The sequence below is a fragment of the Sphaerodactylus townsendi genome, linkage group LG09 (assembly GCF_021028975.2).
Source record: "Sphaerodactylus townsendi isolate TG3544 linkage group LG09, MPM_Stown_v2.3, whole genome shotgun sequence".
Taxonomy (NCBI): Eukaryota; Metazoa; Chordata; class Lepidosauria; order Squamata; family Sphaerodactylidae; genus Sphaerodactylus; species Sphaerodactylus townsendi.
The window spans coordinates 15,608,595-15,630,312 of NC_059433.1; the positions used below are offsets into that span (position 1 = coordinate 15,608,595).

The following is a 21,718-nucleotide window of genomic DNA, read 5'->3' on the forward strand; positions in this document are numbered from 1 at the left end:
AAAAAACCCCTCCGCCCCTCCCTCCAACATATTTGAAACATGTTATTAAAATGCAAATGACAAGAGACTGATAGGACAATAGCTTGTCTAGTCAAGTAACCATCTGTATGAATTGGTAAACAATTTTTGGGGGCTTGATTTTTTCTCTTCCCAGTAAAAAAAGGAAAAAAGTGTCCATATGAGGAACTGGGTTGTAAGATAAATAGAATTATACATTACCTTCTTCTGATGGCAGAATCTAGGACCCAAGGTATATTTGTAGCTCCCAGAACTAAAATTCCATCATTGTCTACTCCAACTCCTAAATTGGAATGAACAAAGTGAAAATCAGTGCCCATAACTTTTAAATAAGGCACAGCATGGAACTCCATAAACCATTTTAACACCTGCCATCTTCTAAATGCTAAGATAATCCTGGGTGATCTAACACAAGCTGTACCTTACAGGTAACCCTATTTTTTAGCCATCCCTGAAGAGTCACAATCTTACCTTGCATCTGAACTAGAAACTCTGTTTTAATTCGTCTAGCAGCCTCACTTTCATTTTCACTTCTGGAACCACACAAAGAGTCGATTTCATCAATGAAGATAATGGAAGGCTTGTTTTCTCGAGCAAGTTGGAATAAATTCTTCACTAACCTGTGAAAGAGACGACGGTCTTATACTAGGAGAGAATTTACAGTACTGTAGCAGATTATGCCTCCCTCAATATGGCTCAGCATCTCAGCAGAGGTGAGAGAAAATGGCAGTGAAGGCCAGAGTCCCAACACATTGACATAATTTCCTGTGCGACCAGGAGAAGCAGTGGTGTTGCCAAGTGCATGTGCAGTTTTAATAAGTGTCTGGTGATCTTCTGTAAATATTAATAGATTTACATAATACTTACAAAGATACACCAAAAAACTGGTGGCGATTTGCCCACCAAAGAGAGGTTGCATTTAAGGACAAACGGGACGTCTCCTGACCCTTAAGGACAATTATCCCTGCACAGAGTATAAGCAGCAAAAATAGCATACATCTCTTATGGTCTGCACAAAAGTAAGACCTCATTAGCTCACTGCATGAGTCATCTATATACATAAAAAGCTAACAGTGTTTTTGTTGATGATAGTATAACTCAGTAACTACTGGGCCAATTCCTCTGAAAATTCCCAGCCACTATAGTCAGCCAGGTGAGAGTGTTTTTAGATGTTCACATACCTGAAATTTCACACCTGGCCCAGGTAAAACACCCTTTTTCTGGCGCTCGATGGTGAAGGACATGCAGCTGCCTGTTTGTAACTGTCACCCTTAGAATGTTCATGCAGCTTAGAATGTTCACTCAGATGGCCAGATATGAGCAGTGGAAACAGTACATAGGCAGTCACTCGAGTGGAAGTGAAACACATACACATACATACACATGAGGGAGAGGGAGGGGTGGCATGCAAGGGAAGAGAGGGAGGGAGAGGAAAGGGATGGAGGGGGAGGCATGCAAGGGAAGAGAAGTGAGAGAGGGGAGAGAGTGAGGGTGGCATGCAAGGGAGGGGAGGCAGGGGGCCCAGAATCTTGATATGACCCACCCACCCTAGCAGAGGGAAAGGGAAGGGAGGGAGGGGTGGCATGCAAGGGACGGGAGGGAGGGGCCAGGCACCCTAGATTCCCTGAATACTGCAGTTACAGTTAAGAAAACCAGGCATGCATTACTCAGGAGTAAGCTCGGTACAGCAACCATGAGCCCCTCAGAGGGTTTCCTCAGAAGCGACACCCATTGCCACCAACCAAACTTACTCCCAGGTAAAGGATCATGACCAGCCAGCCTAGATGTGTGGGAGGGGTGCCTTTCCATTCCCCGCCCCCCCAAGGAATGCGGGCACACACATCAATGACATAGCACAGTATCAGGCTGTGTTTGCATGAGCACGTACTGCTGGCCTCTGCAATTGATTTGCTGCTACTGTTCCTTTCCCATTTCACTGCAATAAGCCACAGCAACGCGTGGCCAGGCCCCGCTAGTAGTTTATTTAGTAGTATACATGGCTCCAATCCAGAATGCAGATTGTGGGTCACTTTTTGTGAAGACTTCTTCAGTGGTGGAATGTAATTCCTGCCTACAACTTATGAGGTATCAGTTCTGTTTTGCTCCAGTCTCTGGAGGCATATCATTTAATCAGATTATTCCCCACCTACCTGAATTCCCCATCTCAGTAGACTTCCTTTTAATTCTTAGGAGCCGACTAAATGGAAGACTATTTTTTAGATGCTTGGGATGGTTTGAGCAATAATGGAGAGGGATGCTCTTGTCAACTGGCTTGACATTTGGGCCGTTTCTGCGAGGCCAGATTTGCGGGGCTGCATCACCATGATTCATGCCGATGCCAGCCCTGGGGCCGTTTGCATGAATGGCTCCACGGGCTTCGCAGCTGGTGGAACAGGCTCCGCACAGCCACGCAGCCCCCCAAATGGCTTCTTACCTTGTTCGACTGTCCATTGCTCTGAGGAGGCCAGGGGATACGCCCCCATGGCCAGAGCGACGGCGGCAGCAATGGAGGCCAGGAGGAGTGTCTCCTGGCCTCCTCAGAGTGACAGAAGTCAGGACAAGATAAGAAGCCATCTGGGGCTGGAGCAGGGAATACGCCGGCTTCCACCTGCTGCCGTTTCCTGAGCAAAGTTTGAAAACAACGTTTGGGGAGGGAAAGAGCAGCACTGCATCGTTTTTGCAGCGCAGCCTGTGTGAAGCGTTCACCCCCAAACGATGTTTTACCAGGACGGAATCGGTGATTCCGGCCCGTGCAGAAAGGGCCTAGGTTTCACTGATAATGAGCCAGTTGGAGTAACAAACACTGCGGTGTCTAAAAAGTTGATAGAAATCAGATCTGCAGTATGGGAAAATTGTATGAAAGAATGTATAGAATTCATCCATTCGACAAAACTGTCAACTGCCACTGAGCATAAAACCCAGATAACTATAGTTGGCCCTGGCAAATGCATTAGACAGAAAGGGGTCTTCTGGCTCTGCTAAGAGTCCTTAGAAGGCTGGCGTTTTGACTGAGGCTGATGGTATTAAAAAAAAAAAGATAAAAAGGGAAAGAGAAGAAAAGAAGCACTAACAAGGAGAAAAACAAAAAGAGGGAGGAGGCTGTTTCCAAGAGCACATCAGCTCACTTACAGCTGATTCTGGGTTTTTTTTAATTAGTGGGTCTAAGATCCAGACCCTTCCAGTCCATCTGCCAAATTCAACGTCCCCAATATCTGGGAAGGTGCCAGCTATTTTCCCTACAGCTGGCAAAATAGCCCCTATCTGCAATGTATAGTCTGGGAGCACTCAGAAGCTCAACCAAATTGAAATGCCATTCCACCGGAAGTGCCAACTGAGGCTGATGGTAGAAAGGGCAGCAGGTGCTAGTTAGTACCTTGAAGAGTACTTCTGTAGTTTGCTAAGTGTTCACAGTAATGCCAAATGCCCTTGGCCGTTTCTTCTTTTTCATTTGTGAAAGAATGTCATCCATTTCAGATAAGGGAATGTCATCAATTTTAGATAAGAATTGCCCCCGAAGGGAATATACATTTTTAGATAAGAAATGCCCCTGAAGGAAAGAGCCTCCACTCTACTCCTGGTTATGCTAAGCAGGGCTAGGGATCAAAGCCATACGTGCCTCCTTAAAACAAGAGATTTTGCAAACCAAAAAAAAATCAGCAGCATGTCTGCCAACATTTACCTGTTTTTTGACAAACTGCCTCAGCCTGGATCAGCTTGGCTAATGATCTGTTGTCCTTGGGAATTAGGTTCAAGACACACAGACATTTTTCCCCATAGGAAAAATCAGCAATCACCCATGATTGCTTGGTAGCTGATGATTCTAAGATTCAAGGCTGAGCATGAGATGGTTTGGGCAGGAAAACATTGTGCTTGCTCTGAGGAAAGGGACACCCCCTTTGAGAATCCTAGAGCTATTGGCTGACTTACCACAGTCCCCAGTGTGGAACTGCACAGAAGACTGACAATGAACAGTCTGGTGCTTTTTGAACTATGCTGACCATTCAACCTCCCTGTTCATTTTTTGAGGCCCTAGTCTGGGTGCCTTCTTCCTGAAGCTAGAGAGGTGGTAACCCAAGAAACAACCTTCTTGGGAACTCCAAGAAGGAGGGTATTTCCACTGGTGTAATCCCATGCCACCTCCAGAGGGCGATTTGTCGCCCCCCCCTCTGGATTGGGCTGTCCATAATTCATTGCCTTGGAGACCTGGAGTTAAGTTAAACAGAGGCATTGAAATGCTTTAGACCTGTGGTGGTGAACCTTTGGCACTCCAGATGTTATGGACTACAATTCCCATCAGCCCCTGCCAGCATGGTCAATTGGCCTTGCTGGCAGGGGCTGATGGGAATTGTAGTCCATAACATCTGGAGCGCCAAAGGTTCGCCCCCACTGCGTTTAGACAAACAAATAAGATAAAGTAAGGTAAGCAGGTAAAATTAGAGTCTAAAAGGTCTGCTGTTGCAAAAATTAACCAAGTGAAATACTTACTTTTCACTCTCCCCCAACCATTTTGAAACCAGGTCAGAAGACGACACGGAGAAAAAGGTGGAATTGTTGGCTTCTGTTGCAACAGCTTTTGCTAAGTATGATTTTCCTGTTCCTGGGGGTCCAAACAAAAGAATTCCTCTCCAAGGGGTTCTCTTCCCTGAAAGAGAAACGCAAGAAAAAATGAACTGCTTGTGGAAGAGCACTGTTCACTTTGGAACAAAACAGGACATAGAAGCACGACTTGGAATCTTCCAACAGCCAAAAGATCACAGATGCCCCAAAACGGTCTTACACTTTCCCACCTTCTATTTTGGAACGGACATCAGGGAAAATAACTTATAAGCATCAGCATTTTTCATTGTCATTGTGCACGCACGACGAAATTTACAGCAGCATTCCTCGATGCACACAATTTCAGACTCATACCCCACCCTCACTTTCCCCTTCCTCCACCCATCCCTACACAGCCCCAAACACATCAACACGAAGCCGCGGAGTTAGGCATAGCCACAGCTCTAGAGTAGAAGCTGTCTCTAAGCCTCTTTGTCCTAGTTTTGATAGACCTGTATCGTCTGCCGGATGGTAACAGTTCAAAAAGAGAGTGTGCTGGATGAGACGGGTCCCTCAGAATATTTTGGGCTTTTTTAAGGCTTCGGGAATTATAGAGTTCTTCCAAGGAGGAGAGAGGGCAGCTGATAATCCTCTGTGCAGTAGTGATCACCCTTTGGAGCGCCTTCCTATCTGCCACTGTGCAACTGGAGAACCATACACAGATGCAGTAGGTTAAGACACTCTCTATAGCACAGCGGTAAAAGGACACCAGGAGTTTTCCATCCAGTTGTTGCTTCCTTAAAAGTCTCAGATAGTACAGTCTTTGCTGGGCCTTCTTAACCACCGCGGCAGTCTGTACGCCCCAGGTCAAGTCCTCTTTAATCAAAATGCCCAGAAATTTAAAACTAGCCACCCAATCTACTTGATCTCCATTTATAGTCAAGGGCTGAATTCCTGAGCTATTCCTTCTATAGTCTACTATAAGCTCCTTTGTCTTGTAAGTATTAAGAACCAGGTTATTTTCCCTGAACCATGAGAGCAGTCGGTCCACCTCACTCTGATAGGCAGACTCATCCCCTCCAGAGATGAGCCCCACCACCGTTGTGTCATCGGCAAATTTGATAATGGTGTTACTATGATAGACAGGAGTACAATCATATGTATAAAGGGTGAACAATAAAGGACTCGACACACAGCCCTGTGGCGTTCCCATATTTAGAGTAAGAACTGAGGAATTAGGCACATTTTACTAAATCTTTTTCATCCAGTTGCACACCTACTTGTTAATTTTATGAATATAAACAATGGTAGAAGCTGGAGAGTTACGGATGTGTTCCATTGGTGTAGAGTCAGTGGTAACTGAATCACACGGAGCTCTAGCGGTAAGAAAATGTCAGTGTATCCAAATGTGTCAGTGTATCCAAATGAGCTTTCTGCTAGGAGGAACGGCTGCAAATCAGACATCGGGACAAGATGCGGTTAACTGCACTAGGATTAGCAATGTTTGCCTTCTTCCTTCATACCCAGAGCTTGATTTAAGAACTTCCTCAGACTTGACTGCATTCAGGTGACGCAGCACAGGGGACCCTGATCAAAAGGATTTTAAAATCAAATTGAGGCTTGTGCCAACAGAAGATCTAGGCCCCAGTGATGTTCCATTAGTACAGGGGTAGGGAACCTGCGGCTCTCCAGATGTTCAGGAACTACAATTCCCATCAGCCCCTACCAGCATGGCCAATTGGCCATGCTGACGAAACTGATGGGGTAGTTCCCTACGATAATATATTATAGATCCCAACCTATATACACCTTTCGATCTCATCTCAAGCTATGACTGATATTAAGATGGTTTGTTGGCCAAGGTGTTTGAATAATGGGTTGGATCCAACCAGCTTCTCTGTCTAATCTCAACCAATCCCCCTCCTTACTACAGTTCTGTTACAAATGATTGGTCTATGGAGGTCCCATGATCCTGGGCATACCCTCTTTTTTGGTGACCAAAGAGTAATCTTCCTTGTTCACCAGCAGAAAGGCTGGTTGACTCAATCTTGATCCTCTTTGATCTGAGATTGCAAATGCCTTAACAGACCAGGTGATCGGGAGCAACAGCCGCAGAAGGCCATTGCGTTCACCTCCTGCATGTGAGCTCCCAAAGCTCACCTGGTGGGCCACTGCGAGTAGCAGAGAGCTGGACTAGATGGACTCTGGTCTGATCCAGCTGCCTTGTTCTTATGTTCTTATCCCTATTGAACTGCCCTATTTAGCTCAGTAAAGAATAGGATACAAAAGAAAATTCCACTCCGATAATCACTTGTGATTATTCAGAGAGGACCGTTTCCCACATTAACCCTTCCCCCCAAAAAACTACTGTAGGTTGCTTTTGAAGGGATGCCCAGGGAGGTGTACATACCTCTGAAAAGTTGTACAGAAACTGGTGATCTGTGGGAACTTTTCATCAAGGATTCCTCAGCAGAATGCTAGATTTCTGCCAGCACCTACTCATCAAGTTTCACACATAGATAATTACCCACATGTGCATCTGCCTAAAGCCCAGAGCGCTGGGTTCCCTCTTTATGGAAATAAAATTATCAGACAGGCAGTTGAGACAGTGTAGATAACAGGCTGGGTCCAACCGAGCTTTCTGCTGGTGAAAAAGGGAGGACCACAAATGCCCCACGTGATTATGATGAAACTGAGTTAAAAAGCTGACTGGATCCAACCGAAAGTTTTTGGAGATGACAGCTATGAGAGCTCATCACAAAGAATTCAGGCTGAGGAAATCGGAATACACTTTAACCAATCCTGAGATGCCTACAAAGGATTGGAAAACAATCGGCAACCAATAAAAAAGGGGCTGCTGAAATGGAGAATCTTCTGCTGCTTACAATGCAAACAACAAGCAATTTTGTCATATGTTGTCACTACAGCTGTAAGAATATTTCCTTTATTCCCTTTTGCATCTCTCCAGCTGCACTGCTTATTGATCAAGGTGTTTGAATAATGGGCTGGATCCAACCAGCTTCTCTATCTAATCTCAACCAATCCCCCTCCTTACTACAGTTCTGTCACAAATGATTGGTCTATGGAGGTCCCATGATCCGGTTGGTGACCAAAGAGTACCCTTTCTTCCTTGTTCACCAGCAGAAGGCTAGTTGATTCTATCCCAATGTATCCAATTCATTTAAAAATATTTTAAAAATGAATTGCCCTGTTTAGCTCAGTAAGGAATAGGACACAGTTCTTTATATTCTGGTGATGGTGATACGCGTGTAGATGAGGAAAACAACGGGGACTAGAAAGCTTGAGCTTTGGTCATCAGTGTCTGTTGAGACCATTTAATAAAGAACTTTGTTGGCCTGGAAACTGTTTAGTGTAATCTGCCCTGTGTTGGAATGAACTGTGTTGGAAAAATACAGAAATTTATTTTCCTAAATAGAAAAGTGAAACAGGACACGAGGGGCTCACGATCTAAACTTGTGCCAATGAATTAAACAGTTACAAAGGACCCCAAGAGGCAGTGGTTTTCCAGCTATCATACCTGCAAGACGTTTCCCTCATGTGACTCTCTGACATGTTTCCCAAACCTTCAGGAATACCAACAAAGACTTTAGGTAACCTCCAGTTGCTGGCCTAGTATAATTTATTCCTTCCTCTTCATTACATATGCAATCCATCAAGGGCTGAGCATCATAGTATTCAGATGAGCTAGATACCTCTCATCCACTCAGCCAGTTAACAACTGTCCTCTTGAGTGCAGAGTTCAGGAATGTATTAGTGCCAAGAAATACGATTTTATCTTCTCTGGTACAGACTAGGGTCTGCTTATACCTAAACATTCTACATGGAATATTGAAATGTTTACATGAACAGCAATTAATTCATGTCAATCATGTTTGTGTCTTTTAATGTGATTAATGTAATTGTCTCCTCATCCCTCTCACTAAAACACTGAAAAGCATCAAGCGTGGCTGGAGTTACAATCAAATCCAAAATGGTGGGCTGAGGTAATGGCCACATTATTCTCTATAGTAGATAATTCAGGATATATCCCCCTTCTCTGAAAAAAAGCTTTGATGGTTCCTATTTTTAAGAATAAAGGGAACAGACGCAAACTAGAGAACTATCATCCGATTCCGTTCTATTTGTATGTCTGAAAATTATATGAAGTCTATTTAAGTTTAGAACTGGAAGTATGGATGGGAGAACGTGAAATTTTGGAAGGCCAAGGTTAGTTTTGCCAAGGATGCTCTGCAACTGATGATTGTCCGGCATTATCTCACTTTACAGAGAAGTATACTTCTGTAAATAAACATTTAAACATTTGTTAGATCCTCCCATGCAAAGCAGCATATCGGGCAACAAGTGCCCTCCAGCATTTCTGGTCTTGGGCGAGTGTTTCAGCCTCTTTTATTCATATGTAGCACTTATGAATTTGAGATTGACCTCTGATAGTGTTTCTAGAGCTAGGCAGAAACGGAAAGAAACTGCAATTAGTAGGCATTTGCTATGTTTACTGATTAGACAATATCAATCTACTGAAATTAAAATTAGATGCCGTTTGGAAGGCCAGATTCCTTGATGTGATTCCTAGCTTACAAGGTGTTCTCTCTTATCCACTATTTATTTATTTATTAATGATATTGTCAAAGCTATTTCAGGACCTATTTATCATGCACCTATTTTTTTACCAACGATCTTTCAATTATACTCTATATGGATGGTACAGCATTATTATCCTGTGTGTCTGTTAGTCTAAAGTGTAAGCTAGCTAGTTTTGATTCCTACTGTGTAGATGGATTAATTATAAATGCAATTATAAATACATTTTTGAGAAAAATAACCAGATTAGCTGCTTAGCTAGATGCATTCGGACTCCAGATTTAGGTTCTATTTAATTGCTGATCTAGACTTCTAAGGCTAGAGGAAAACTCTTTTCACTGAAAAGTTGGTTATCAAAGGCTTGAAAAGCTAGTTCCAATTCACCTCTGCTTTTTATTAACCATGGATAATAATTAAGTAGCACTGGCACAAGTTAAAAAGCAGGTGTTAAGAACAATGTGTTCTCTTTCCTATAAATGGATTAGAACCCGCGGCAACTCTTCTGACAAATTTAAAATCTCTGTCTAGCCCCAGATTACGTAATTGTTGTCTGCCAGACTAGATGTCATACCATCACCTAAATTAAAAGGTGAGTTTGCTGGAGTCACCTTTCCCAGAATGCTGGTACTTTTGTAACTCAGGGAAGATAAGTACTTTGGCTCATGGGCCGTCCCAGCCAATGGGCTGGGCACCCAGCCATGGTGTAGCAGCCACGAGCAGCCACGCCAGCCCGCTTCCCAGTTGCATGGGGAGGCTTGAATGGTAAAAAGCTTCTCTGCCGGTGGGAAGCCCCCATTGGACTTAATGTACATACGCAACCTTTTCAGTGGCCTAAGATCCTAAGCCTGAGCTGCTGGAACAATGTGGACGATGGCCAGGAGGGAGCTGACGCTCACGCCGACGGATCTGCCCCTCTGCCTGGGCAAGTGCCCTGGGGAGTGCAAATCTGCTGGCACAGCCACACAGTGCTCCCTCCAGCATATTCGCACCCCCTCTGGATGGGGCTGAAAGTCCTTGAGCGCCCTCTATTGGGAGCAGCAGTGGCGTACTGGCTAAGAGCAGGTGCACTCTGATCTGGAGGAACCGGGTTTGATTCCCAGCTCTGCCGCTTGAGTTGTGGAGGCTTATCTGGGGAATTCAGATTAGCCTGTGCACTCCCACACACGCCAGCTGGGTGACCTTGGGCTAGTCACAGCTTCTCGGAGCTCTCTCAGCCCCACCCACCTCACAGGGTGTTTGTTGTAAGGGGGGAAGGGCAAGGAGATTGTAAGCCCCTTGGAGTCTCCTGCAGGAGAGAAAGGGGGGGATATAAATCCAAACTCTTCTTCTTCTTCTCTCCTCTATTGGGTGAAGATAGAAAGATAACATAACCCCGTCGTTAGAGAAGGACAAGTTTATGAACAATAATAAAGGTTTTCCCTTTCTTCTGTGAGTTAAGTATTCAAATGTTACTAAATCCTTGACCTTTTTAAAATAATCCAGCATCAAATACACATTCGAAAACTGTTATAATTAGGGGCAACGTAAAAGGGAAATATATTAGTGCGGCGAGGCTTAAGGATATGTCCAGTGAAGCCATACGATGGATGGATGTTTCCCGTGTTCTGACACGAGGAGCCCAAGTCCATTTAGGAGCCAGCTGGCGTAATATACATGCAAGCCGGCAGGAAACAACAAACTCAAGAATAAAATTAACAAACACGCTTGAAATACTTCTTAAAACACTTCTGAAGCATCATGAGTATTCTTCCCACGTTGACCAAAACACACAGTTCAGGCGCTGAAGAGAGCATCTTTCCCAACAGTCCTAATTCAGCCTACCTGTAGCAACGGCCTGCAGCAGTTTCTCAACCAGTGGTTTCATCTTCCCTACACTATTTGCAGAGAGACAAACAGTCCAAAGGTCATGCTGGGCGTTTCCTATTCCAAGCTCAGAAACTAGCTGGGCGAAAGACTGACCAAGCGGAGCCATCACTGCAACCTCCCAAGATAAATAGCTAAAGAAAAAGCCTCTCATTTCCCAGCCATCTGCCTGCTCAAGGTTCTTACACCAATCATTAATTGTTGTTGTTGCCTTCCTCTAGCATTGAACTGCCTGCTCTATTACCTTATCTACACGTGTACTTGGTGTTAGTGCTACTCACGGCTACAAAGAAACGCCAGCGTTCCTTATCGGGTACTTACAAAGCCAGTAAACACCACAAGCTAGAGTGAGAGTGGGGAATAAAGGCTGGCTGACAGACCCAATGCAACTGAAGAGGGCAGTAAAACAGGGTTGCCTACTAGCTCCCTTCTTGTTTAATGTGTATATAAATGATTGTGTCCAGTGTTTAAAGGTCCCAGTCTCCTTTCCCCCAGTACTTGAGGGCAGACAGATCCCGATCCTTCTTTGTGCTGATCCTTCTTTGTGCTGACGATGTTATGTCTATCACAAAAGTAGGGCTTAACAGAGTGTTCAACAGGTTAGCTGAATATTGCAGAACTAACGAATTAAAAATCAACTGTAATAAATCCAAGACTGTCATGTTTGGTAACAGCAGAACGAAGCATAACTGGCAGATTATGAACCAAACGACTGAACGAGTTTGTACAAATACCTGGGGTTAACCTTCCAGACATCTCTTTCCCGGAAGACTCCATTAAAAGAAAAGATCTCCACAGCAAAACATACTGTAAATATACTTAAAGGTTTTTTTTTGGCAAAGGAAGTCAATTGATTCTTCCAATCATTACAGTGTTTCAAAACAAAGTCCTCTCCCAGGTTTTGTATGGAGCAGAAATATGATCAAGTTGGAAGATCAGCAGAAAAATTAGAAATTATTCAAAATATATTTCTAAGAAGGATCTTAGGTTTGTTGCCCTCTACCCCCGCTCCCCTACTCCATTTGGAAGTGGGCTTACCAGCTATCACTATTAGGGGACAGCTGAGATTACTAAAAAAGGCGATCAAATTTAAATAATGACCACTTGGTGGGTCTGCGCCATAAATTCAAGAAAAAAATAACCATGTGGGAAAGTTAAATCCATCCTTTATTTGTACAATATGAAATATCTTCCTTGGAGAGTATTACATCATGGGAGAGAAATAAAGTTTGTGACTGGGTATTCAATAAGAATGCCTTACAAGACAAAGCCACAGCTGCCAGGACAAATTATGCCCCATGGCTTCCTAAGGTAAAGAAAAGTACAAATACTTAAATTCACTTAAAGAGGCTGTAAGCTCTCTGACCAATCCTATAAAATATATATATTTCTCATAGCAGTATATTTTCCTTTAAAAATCATATTGGCAAAAGCCAGTTGCCAAAAGCACTCCTATGGGTGTAGGTAGCCGCATGATCACCTGACCACAGCCAAAAGGTCAAAACTACTTTAACAAAAGCTAAGATAATGAGTTACTCCAGCATAACCTGGAGGTCTCATTTGAGAGTCACGAGAATGCTTGATTACCACACCTTGCTATAGAAACTGTTAAAGACAAAGAAGATGGAAAGCCACATTAGCATCAGTTGCTGAATTTCACTATCTCTTCTAGCAACAGATGGTTGCTTCCTTGCATTTCCCCAACCTCTAGATATGATCTCCCTAACAACAAGATCCCATCCTGAATCAATCAAGCCTCATTCAAATCTGAATACTGAAGGCAGAGACTGTAAGAGTTACTTTGCATAAAAGCCATTCTGTGCTTCCTGAAGTATAATCTAGGACCAATTGACTCCCATTGTCCCAAGGTTTACAGAACAATAAAAGAGCTTTTAGATAGGCCTCAGCCCGCAAGCCCAGCATGGGAAGTTCCAGAGAATTTAGAAAAAAATGAAACTTAAAACTCACTTGTTCCCGCCCCTACCTGGGCAAAGAGGGTATAAAAGTTTAGTTCACCCCAACACCAGTGCTCTTACCTAGCCTGTACCTTCCTTTGAGTCCTGGTCAGTTTGAGACACGATATCGATCCCTTCGCCTGGATTCAGATGCTGGTCATTTGAATTCTTGCCTTCTTACAAGATCTTCTTCAGCTGAATTTAGGTAGCAGTTATTACCCTGAAAACCCCCCCTCCATTTCTATCATCCAATCTATCTTTTAAAACCTTTTTATATCTGAGGAACTTGAATGTATGTGCTCTTATGTCTCACTGTGTGTTTGTATTTTTAAACAAATTTATATAAAACGTTTAAATTCAATTTGGACTCTTGCTTCTCTGTGGAATATTCATTGCCAGAATTCCTTCCCCGTATTATACAGTCTAAAAGATCTCCTCCTGGCCCCTCTTGCTGCCAACGTGAGAGCTCATTCCCCTTTGCTACTTTTAAAACCCTATGTGTGCTGTTACACTTTTAGCAGCTGGTGGAGAATCCCTTTAATAAAACCCTTACCCCTGTTAGGCCAGTAATAAGGCCCATCTAAGGATTGCATTTACAAGCTTAAGACTTCAGACTTTTATGTCAGAATATTTACAAGGGAGATTTGACGAATGCCCGAAGGAGTCTAGGTTATGCAAACTTGGCTTAAAGCAGGTAGAACGTATCACACAGCATATTCTACATTGTTCTTTCTATGCTTATGTACACCATATGTAACATTATAAGAAATAGGACATGTAGTGAAGAAGACAGTCTTCTTTCTCATGGCTGACGTCTTTGAGGATGTTTCATATAACGTTGCAATCTTCATGTTCTTAGCTGCTAGTATTAGGGAAAAGTTAATTGACGGGCCAGCTATAAGAGCTAAATTGTAGATATGCCTGTTATATAGGATTTTAATATTTGTGTTTTGGAACTGGATAAGCTTTATACTGCTGATTTCGGTTATACATGGTTTTAGTGCGTCTCTGGATTTTTGGATTATATGTTTTATGTACACACATGTAAGGTCTATGGCTATCAATAAAAATGTTGCTGTTGTTGTTATACACAGTTTGGGGACCAGTTACATAACAGTTTCTCTTATGATCTTAATATCATTGCTAGGTTACATTAACTTTAATCATAACAGCATGTTTGGCAAAAGCTTTCACAATCTCAGACGCCTATCGCAAGTGCGAAGAGAGACTGTCCTGTGTGATTGAACATTCTGACCACAGTCCTTTAATATCCGTATCAACAAATTTTAATTCATTTTTGTATGCTAATAAAGGTATCTGAATTCTAATATCAATAACACGAATATATGGCAACAGCACTGCAGATCTCAATGGATAATCTACATCAGTGGTGGTGAACCTTTGGCACTCCAATTGGCCATGCTGGCAGGGGCTGATGGAAATTGTAGTCCATAACATCTGGTGTGCCAAAGGTTCGCCACCACGGATCTACATGTTGCAGCAGGGATCAACCCAAAAGCACTTCTGCCCAGATGTGTTTTGAACGATTTATATACTCTGAAGAGAAATCAAAAGAACCCACTAACAATGAGGCGATATCGGTTGTAACTGCAACCACTGTCACTCTATGGTATTAGTGTGATTAAGAGTAATCACATCGTGCATGACAGCCGACAGGCTTGTGCTGGGTAGCGAGCAAGCCTCTTCCACCAGCCTCTCATTCAACGTCCCGTAGAACGTCTGTCCCACATCCTGAATTAATAGCAGTTCAGAAGAGTGCAATACGGATTCTCCATCCAGCTGGCTTTGGAATAATTCAGAGCTCCCCTAAAGCCGCCAGCACAATCCAAACATTTGAGGATCTAATTCAAAAGGCGGCATGCGAAAGCAAGACCACTGATTAACAAGCCCATTATACCTTAACTATACCTTAACTATACCTTAACCGGTTTTACCTGTGAAAAGATGTGGAAATTTAATAGGCAAGATGACTGCTTCTTTAAGCGCTTCCTTTGCTCCCTCTAAGCCGGCGACGTCACTCCATTTGACATCTGGCCGCTCCATGATGATGGCGCCTTTGAAACAGAACACGAAGGTGAATAAAGATCTATTCCTTCTTGCAGGTGAAAATGAAAGAATGCCGGTGTATGTGTGTGTGTGTGTGGGGGGGTGGGGGGGGATAGGCTGTGCATAGCCAGGGCTTCTGGGGTCGCCTACATATCTGCAGGCTGCCATTATATACTTTGGCTCCCTAAGACAAAACTTTCCAGCTGTGATCAGAAGAGTCCCACTCAAAGGTTCCTGCGTGGGCTACCCTTGGGCTATCATAGGCAATATGATTATCACATGCTGTTTTACTAGTACCAATAATCTGTGGCCCCTTCCACACATGCAGAATAATGCACTCTCAAACAATTGTAAAAGTGGATTAAATGTGAATGATTCCGCTTGTACTGAAGGGGACAAGAAGTTGATTTTTGAAACACCATTCTATAGTCTGCTTTCAGGCTAACGCTATTAAGTTCATTCAGTGTTCTATGTTTTCATGTCCTAACTAGGTTTTTAATACTGGGTTTCAGTTAACTTTTATGGGGGTTTTTTCCCCTAAACTGCCTCATGCAGACTCCCTGGAGATGAGCCATTAAAATCCTCAACAGAATGAGAAAAGAACAAGTGAGAAAAAAGGTCTCGATTGATTTCTAAATTAGCTTCTGTGAAAGATAAAGCTAAACATCACTGCTAATAGAAATACTAATATGAGCCAAATGCACACCTGTACGTACCACAGTACTTCACCTAACAGGCTATAATGCCCTAATTCCGTGGTGGCGAACCTTTGGCACTCCAGATGTTATGGACTACAATTCCCATCAGCCCCTGCCAGCATGGCCAATTGGCCTTGACAAAGATTTTGAGCTGAAACAGGGGATACGTTTTGCGACGGCTCCTTTTGAGCCTAGGAAAAAGGTGACCTTTCACAGCAGTGCAAGAGGAAGGAAGCTGCACCTATATTGACAAGGCAACTAGGCGATCCTTCCTGCCCTTTCACACATGCAATTTCACCGCTCCCAAGAGCAAGACAGGATTGCTAAGGCAACGGCAGCATTGCGGAGGCAACTGAGCAATACCTCTTTTGTTATCAAGAAGCAATAAAGGTGTTCTTAGGGCAGGTTGTCTTACTGCCTTTGTAGTCGGTGCACATCTCCACCCCCCCTGGCAGTACAGTTCTCTTTATTCTGATCAGCTAAACAACACTAACACAGAAGAACATAAGAACATAAGAACAAGCCTGCTGGATCAGACCAAAGTCCATCTAGTCCAGCTCTCTGCTACTCGCAGTGGCCCACCAGGTGCCTTTGGGAGCTCACATGTAGGATGTGAACGCAATGGCCTTCTGCGGCTGTTGCTCCCGATCACCTGGTCTGTTAAGGCATTTGCAATCTCAGATCAAGGAGGATCAAGATTGGTAGCCATAAATCGACTTCTCCATAAATCTGTCCAAGCCCCTTTTAAAGCTATCCAGGTTAGTGGCCATCACCACCTCCTGTGGCAGCATATTCCAAACACCAATCACACGTTGCGTGAAGAAGTGTTTCCTTTTATTAGTCCTAATTCTCCCCCCCAGCATTTTCAATGAATGCCCCCTGGTTCTAGTATTGTGAGAGTGGCGTTCGCCAACACCGATCTTGAGGACTGTGATCCCTGACTGACTAGGATCACACGGTTACACCGGGGGTGGGGGGGAACGGACAAAAAGAGCAGCAGAAACAAAACGAACTGACTACACTGCCCGCCCCCTCTTGTTTGCTTTTTTTGTGTGTGTGTGTGGGGGGTCATCGCACACTCTAAAACGACCTTTTCACTTCAAAGGCTTCACAGGATAAATTTGGTCCAGACATACGTTTGATAATGTGCAGTATGCACAGAGTGCAGTAGAACAGGCATGGAATTGCCCAGATATTAGTTACTTTCTAGACGTCCATCCCGCCCCTTCCCCCAATCGTCAGCCCGATAACCTGACAGAATGACTTTGGCAAAGGCACCCCCCGCTGGATGCGAATCTACCTTGCAGTTGATTCTGTAGCTTCTTTTTCTCGGGGTCGTCTGACTCTCCTTCCCCGTCGCTGTCATTCCTAATTTGGAATCAAAGTTAAAGAAAAACAAAGGGGGAAAAAAAAAACTTCAGCACCACAGGTGTGGACTGTAAAAGTAGAACTGAGAATTGTTCCTGGAACATAATGCTTGGAAAAATGTACAGAAAAGTGACAATGAAACGTCACCAGGTCTGGAAACGTCAGCCAAAACCATCACCACCATCACCGTTGAGAACACAATCCAGAATGCAAGTTTAAGGCAGGACGTAGGAAAAGCATGCCTTGTCCTAAGACGGATCTTTTGGGCAATGTTCTATCGCCACTAAAGATGCTGAAATAGGTAAGCAGACCAGGAAAATGCAGGGAAAAGTGAAGTTGACCTACCCCTTTTCATCAGTGGAGCCGGATTCTTTCACAGGCTTGGGAGGCATCTTTTCTTTCTTTTTCAAATACTCCTTCAGCTTTTCTGCTCTGTCCAGATACTCAGTACACTTCGCTCGAATGCTCTGCTTTGCTTTGTCACCCTGAGCCTCATCTGAGAATGAGAAAATTGTCAGCAGATATAAAGCAGAGCTACCCAGAGTAGACAAGCTGAGCTTGTAGTCCACCTGCACGCACTGCAGCCTCTCTCCTCTCAGGAAGAAGAAACACTCCACACAAGGTGCTCTTTCCACAAGGAAGGCTTTTATCGTATAGTTGCAGTATGTACATATATATACACACACACACACACACACACACACACACACAATAATAATAATAATAACAATAATACACACACACACACACACGAGAGAGAGAGAGAGAGAGAGAGAGAGAGAGAGAGTGTGAGGCGGGCGGGCGGGCGCTTTGGAATGGTCGAAGTGCTTCGCCAGACAACAGTTTTTATTTATTTATTTTTATTTATTTATTCTCAGTCTTATAGACCGCCCAACCCCCGAAGGGCTCTGGGCGGTGAACAACATAAAATAACAGTTACATACTAGACTGTAAATAATTTAAGTTAAAATGCAGCAACTAAGAACGATTAATAACAGCAGTGCCCGCAACAATTCTTGTTAAACTCTCCCAGAAGAGGAGAAAAAGAGTGGGCCCATAGATGGTAATGGACCCAAAAATGTAGGAGGAGGCAGGGGCACTTAATCAGCGGTTGGACACTCCAAAGGCCCGGCGGAACAACTCCGTCTTACAGGCCCTGCGGAACTCACCAAGATCCCGCAGGGCCCAGACAGCTGGAGGAAGTGTGTTCCACCAAGCAGGGGAGCCAGAGGCTGTAAGAAGTCCTGGCCCGCTGCGGAGGCCAGCCGCATCATGGAGGGGCCAGGGACTACCAGCAAATTGGCTCTCTGCTGAACGCAGAGGGCCACAGAGTGGGGACATATGGGGTATCGCGGTCCTCGGCGGTATGAGGGTCCCAGGCCTTCAGGCCGTGTAAGGGCCTTTAGCAAAGGTAAGTACCCATACCTTGAAGATGATCCGAATTCAACCGAGAGCCAATGTAGGCGGTGCAGTATTGGTTGAATATGATCACGGAAGGCGCCCCGCGGGAGCAGCCGGGTTGCTGCATTTTGGACCAGCTTGTAACCTCCGGATCAACCGCGATAAAGCGGAGCAGGCCCGCGTGCAGAGCCGAAGATTACAATAGTCCCACCCTGGAGGTGACCGCTGCATGGACTCACAGTGGCCAGAGTCTGTGTGGGAGAGGAAGGGAACCAGCCCCGCCGGGCCTGCCGGAAAGATGAAAAAAAACGATAACCCGGAAGTTATATGGAGCCCACCTGGGTCTCCATTAGAAAGAGACTAATCCAGGTGGACACCCAGGCTGGGCGGACTGAGGTGGGGCCTTGGCGCCAATAAGGCCCCTCCCACACCGGGCGGCTGGAAATTCTCACCCTCCCCACGACGTGAGCCAGAGGATCTCTCGCCTTCGATGGATTAAGTTTTAACCTGCTCTATTTCAACCAACCAGCAACCGCCTCCAAACAGTGCTGCTTGGCAGAGCTGCAGAGGGCGATGACCGACTCCCCCCTCCATCAACAGAATGAGCTGAGTATCATCAGGCATACTGATGACAGAGATCAGCCCAAAGCCGCCTGTACCACCAGCTGGAGCAAGGGTCGCATGGGAGATAGTTAAAAAATAACAGCTGGAGGACAGTAGCGCTCCCTAGGAGGCACTCCCACAATGAAGAGGTAAGGCATCTCGCCAGGAGGCTTGGTCCCCACACCACACTTGCTGACTCCTGATCCCGGAGGAATCCAGGGCAATCCACTGAAGGACAGCAGTGCCCCGCACTCGAAGCTGACCAGGCGGTGGGTCAAAAGGTCATGGATCAATTGAACATTATCAAAGCAGCCGCGGTTAAGATCTAGCAATACCAACAGCACCCGAACCGGCCTGGTCAAGGCTGCATAATGAGCATTATCTTGTGACGGGCGACGAGAACGGTCTCCGTCCCATGCCCAGGACGGAAGCCGGACTGGACGGGATCGAACGCCGATGCGTCATCCAGGAAACCCTGAAGCTGCTCCAACACCACTCTCTCAATTATCTTCCCCAGAAACGAAAGATTCGAGACGGGGAGGTAATTGGCCAGATCGCCAGGATCTAAGGATGGTCGTTTTAAGAGTGGGCGGACCACTGCCTCCTTCAACCCACCGGGAAAGACTCCTTGCTCAAGGGAGTCATTGATGATCTTCAACAGGTGGGGTCGTAACTCCTCCCGGCAAAGCTTAACAAGCCAGGAGGGGCACGGATCCAGAGGACAAGTAGCAGGTCTAACAGCAGCCAAGTTTCCCAAAGGAACAAGTACACTGTACAGTACAAGTACTTTTATACATTAATAAACCAATCATGTTAAAGGTCATCTGGAACTGGTTGGATCCAGTCTAGCTGATGTAGCCAACTGTCATTTGACTGCTTTTTGCTGACATACTTCTGCTGCCTAGGAGATGATCTACTGTTGACGATACATATCACGACACTCCTCCTCATATACTAGGTACCCCTCCTGAGTTAAACACGCTACAAGTGGGTCAAAGTGTGTGTGTGTGTATATATCAGGGGTCCCCAAACTTTTTAAATAGGGGGCCAGTTCACTGTCCCTCAGACTGTTGGAGGGCCGGACTAAAAAAAACTATGAACAAATTCCTATGCACAAATGATTGTAAAATGTTTGATTTCACCTTTCAGCCTTTCTGTCATGGTCTATTTTTAGAACAGTGACCAAAGTATGTCAAGTACAGGGTGGGCTCCAAATATTGTTGGGGAGGCTGTGGAATCCCTTCCCCTGTAAAAAAAAAAAGCAGAACTTTCCCAATGAAGCATTCCATCTAACCCAGGATCAGGTATCTTCCTGGGTTCTTTCCTCCCTAGCAGCCAGCGAGCAATTCGCCAGCCTGGCTGATGCCAATGGGAGTGAGGCGGAACAGAAAGCCCGAGAGCAACACATGGAGTAGCTGAGAGGGAAGGGTGGAGCAGGCGCTAAGCTACATGTAAGGTTTCCAACTCTGGGTCAGAAAAATGGCATGGAGATTTGGGGGTGCCATCATGTAACTGCAATCAACGGCCGTTGGGGCCAGTTCCTCCTCTCCCTCGAGACCCCACTGCACATGAATGGAGCCATTGCTGCCATGCCTGGCGGGCCGAATAAATGCCTTCAGGGGGCCACATTTGGCCCCCGGGCTGTAGTTTGGGGACCCCTGGTGTATATGTATGTATGTATGTATGTATGTATGTATGTATGTATGTATGTATGTATGTATGAATGTATGTATGTATGTATGTATGTATGTGTGTGTGTGTGTGTGTGTATGTATGTGTATGTGTGTATGTATATATGTTACTTCTGCAAAAAAAAGCTATGTTTTTGGTGTAGCAATTCCTTTTTTAATCAAATAACATTAATGGATAAAAGCAGACATAGATAAGAAGCTTAACAACATGGGTTTAACAGCTGATCAATTTCAAAATGTGTCTGCCACCAGAATTCATAACGAAATTAAATCTGTTTTAATAGAATGAGAGAAACTGGAAATGTTGCAGGGGGGAGGGGGGAAGTTGCTCTCCACAGGCCTTGGGAATTGTCTGGTCAGATTACTGTGCCATCTCTCTGTACATCCTGTGCAATCCCAAACAACGCAGAGCGTACACTTTGGCTCCTTTTACCGCTCTGCCTAATGCTATGACTCTTGGCAGGTATAACAACACTCCATATGAGAACAGGTTGTGTCAATGTAATATGGCCGTTGTTGAGACTGTTCAACATGTACTCTTGGAATGCCCTATATACGAGTCGCTACGCTCTGTGTACATTTATCCATTGATAGAGAGCTCAAACGTTGTTAGGTTACCGTCTGTTATGAATTTCCCACTCAATGGTTCCTGTGATTTTGTATGTGAGAATGTTGCGAGTTTTTTGAGGCACTATCTGGTCAGGCGCAATCATTGCCTACAAAGTAGTAACGGCTAATTTCTTTTCTATGTGCATGGTTTACAAGGTATGGTTGCAAATGGTTAATGTAGATTTTAAAGTATTTTAATGTTTTAGTCAATAGACAAATGCCCTTGTTATTAATTCTGCAATTTATAATCCCAATAAAGGCTTTGGAATTGGAAAATTAATGGACAAAAATACTATGCTTTTAAATAATA

At 44.5% G+C, this 21,718-nt stretch overlaps 1 protein-coding gene across 1 annotated transcript in view; it reads right to left on the reverse strand.

Annotated features, from left to right (window-relative positions):
* VPS4B (vacuolar protein sorting 4 homolog B) overlaps nucleotides 1-21,718 on the reverse strand; it is a 50,953-nt gene that overhangs the window by 17,702 nt on the left and 11,533 nt on the right. Inside the window, exons 3-8 of the mRNA XM_048507986.1 lie at nucleotides 17,450-17,600; nucleotides 17,037-17,104; nucleotides 14,927-15,046; nucleotides 4,504-4,660; nucleotides 490-638; nucleotides 220-301 (exon numbers count right to left, since the gene is read on the reverse strand). Of these exons, the coding sequence (XP_048363943.1) occupies nucleotides 220-301; nucleotides 490-638; nucleotides 4,504-4,660; nucleotides 14,927-15,046; nucleotides 17,037-17,104; nucleotides 17,450-17,600 (727 nt within the window). The remainder of the gene's footprint in view (nucleotides 1-219; nucleotides 302-489; nucleotides 639-4,503; nucleotides 4,661-14,926; nucleotides 15,047-17,036; nucleotides 17,105-17,449; nucleotides 17,601-21,718) is intronic.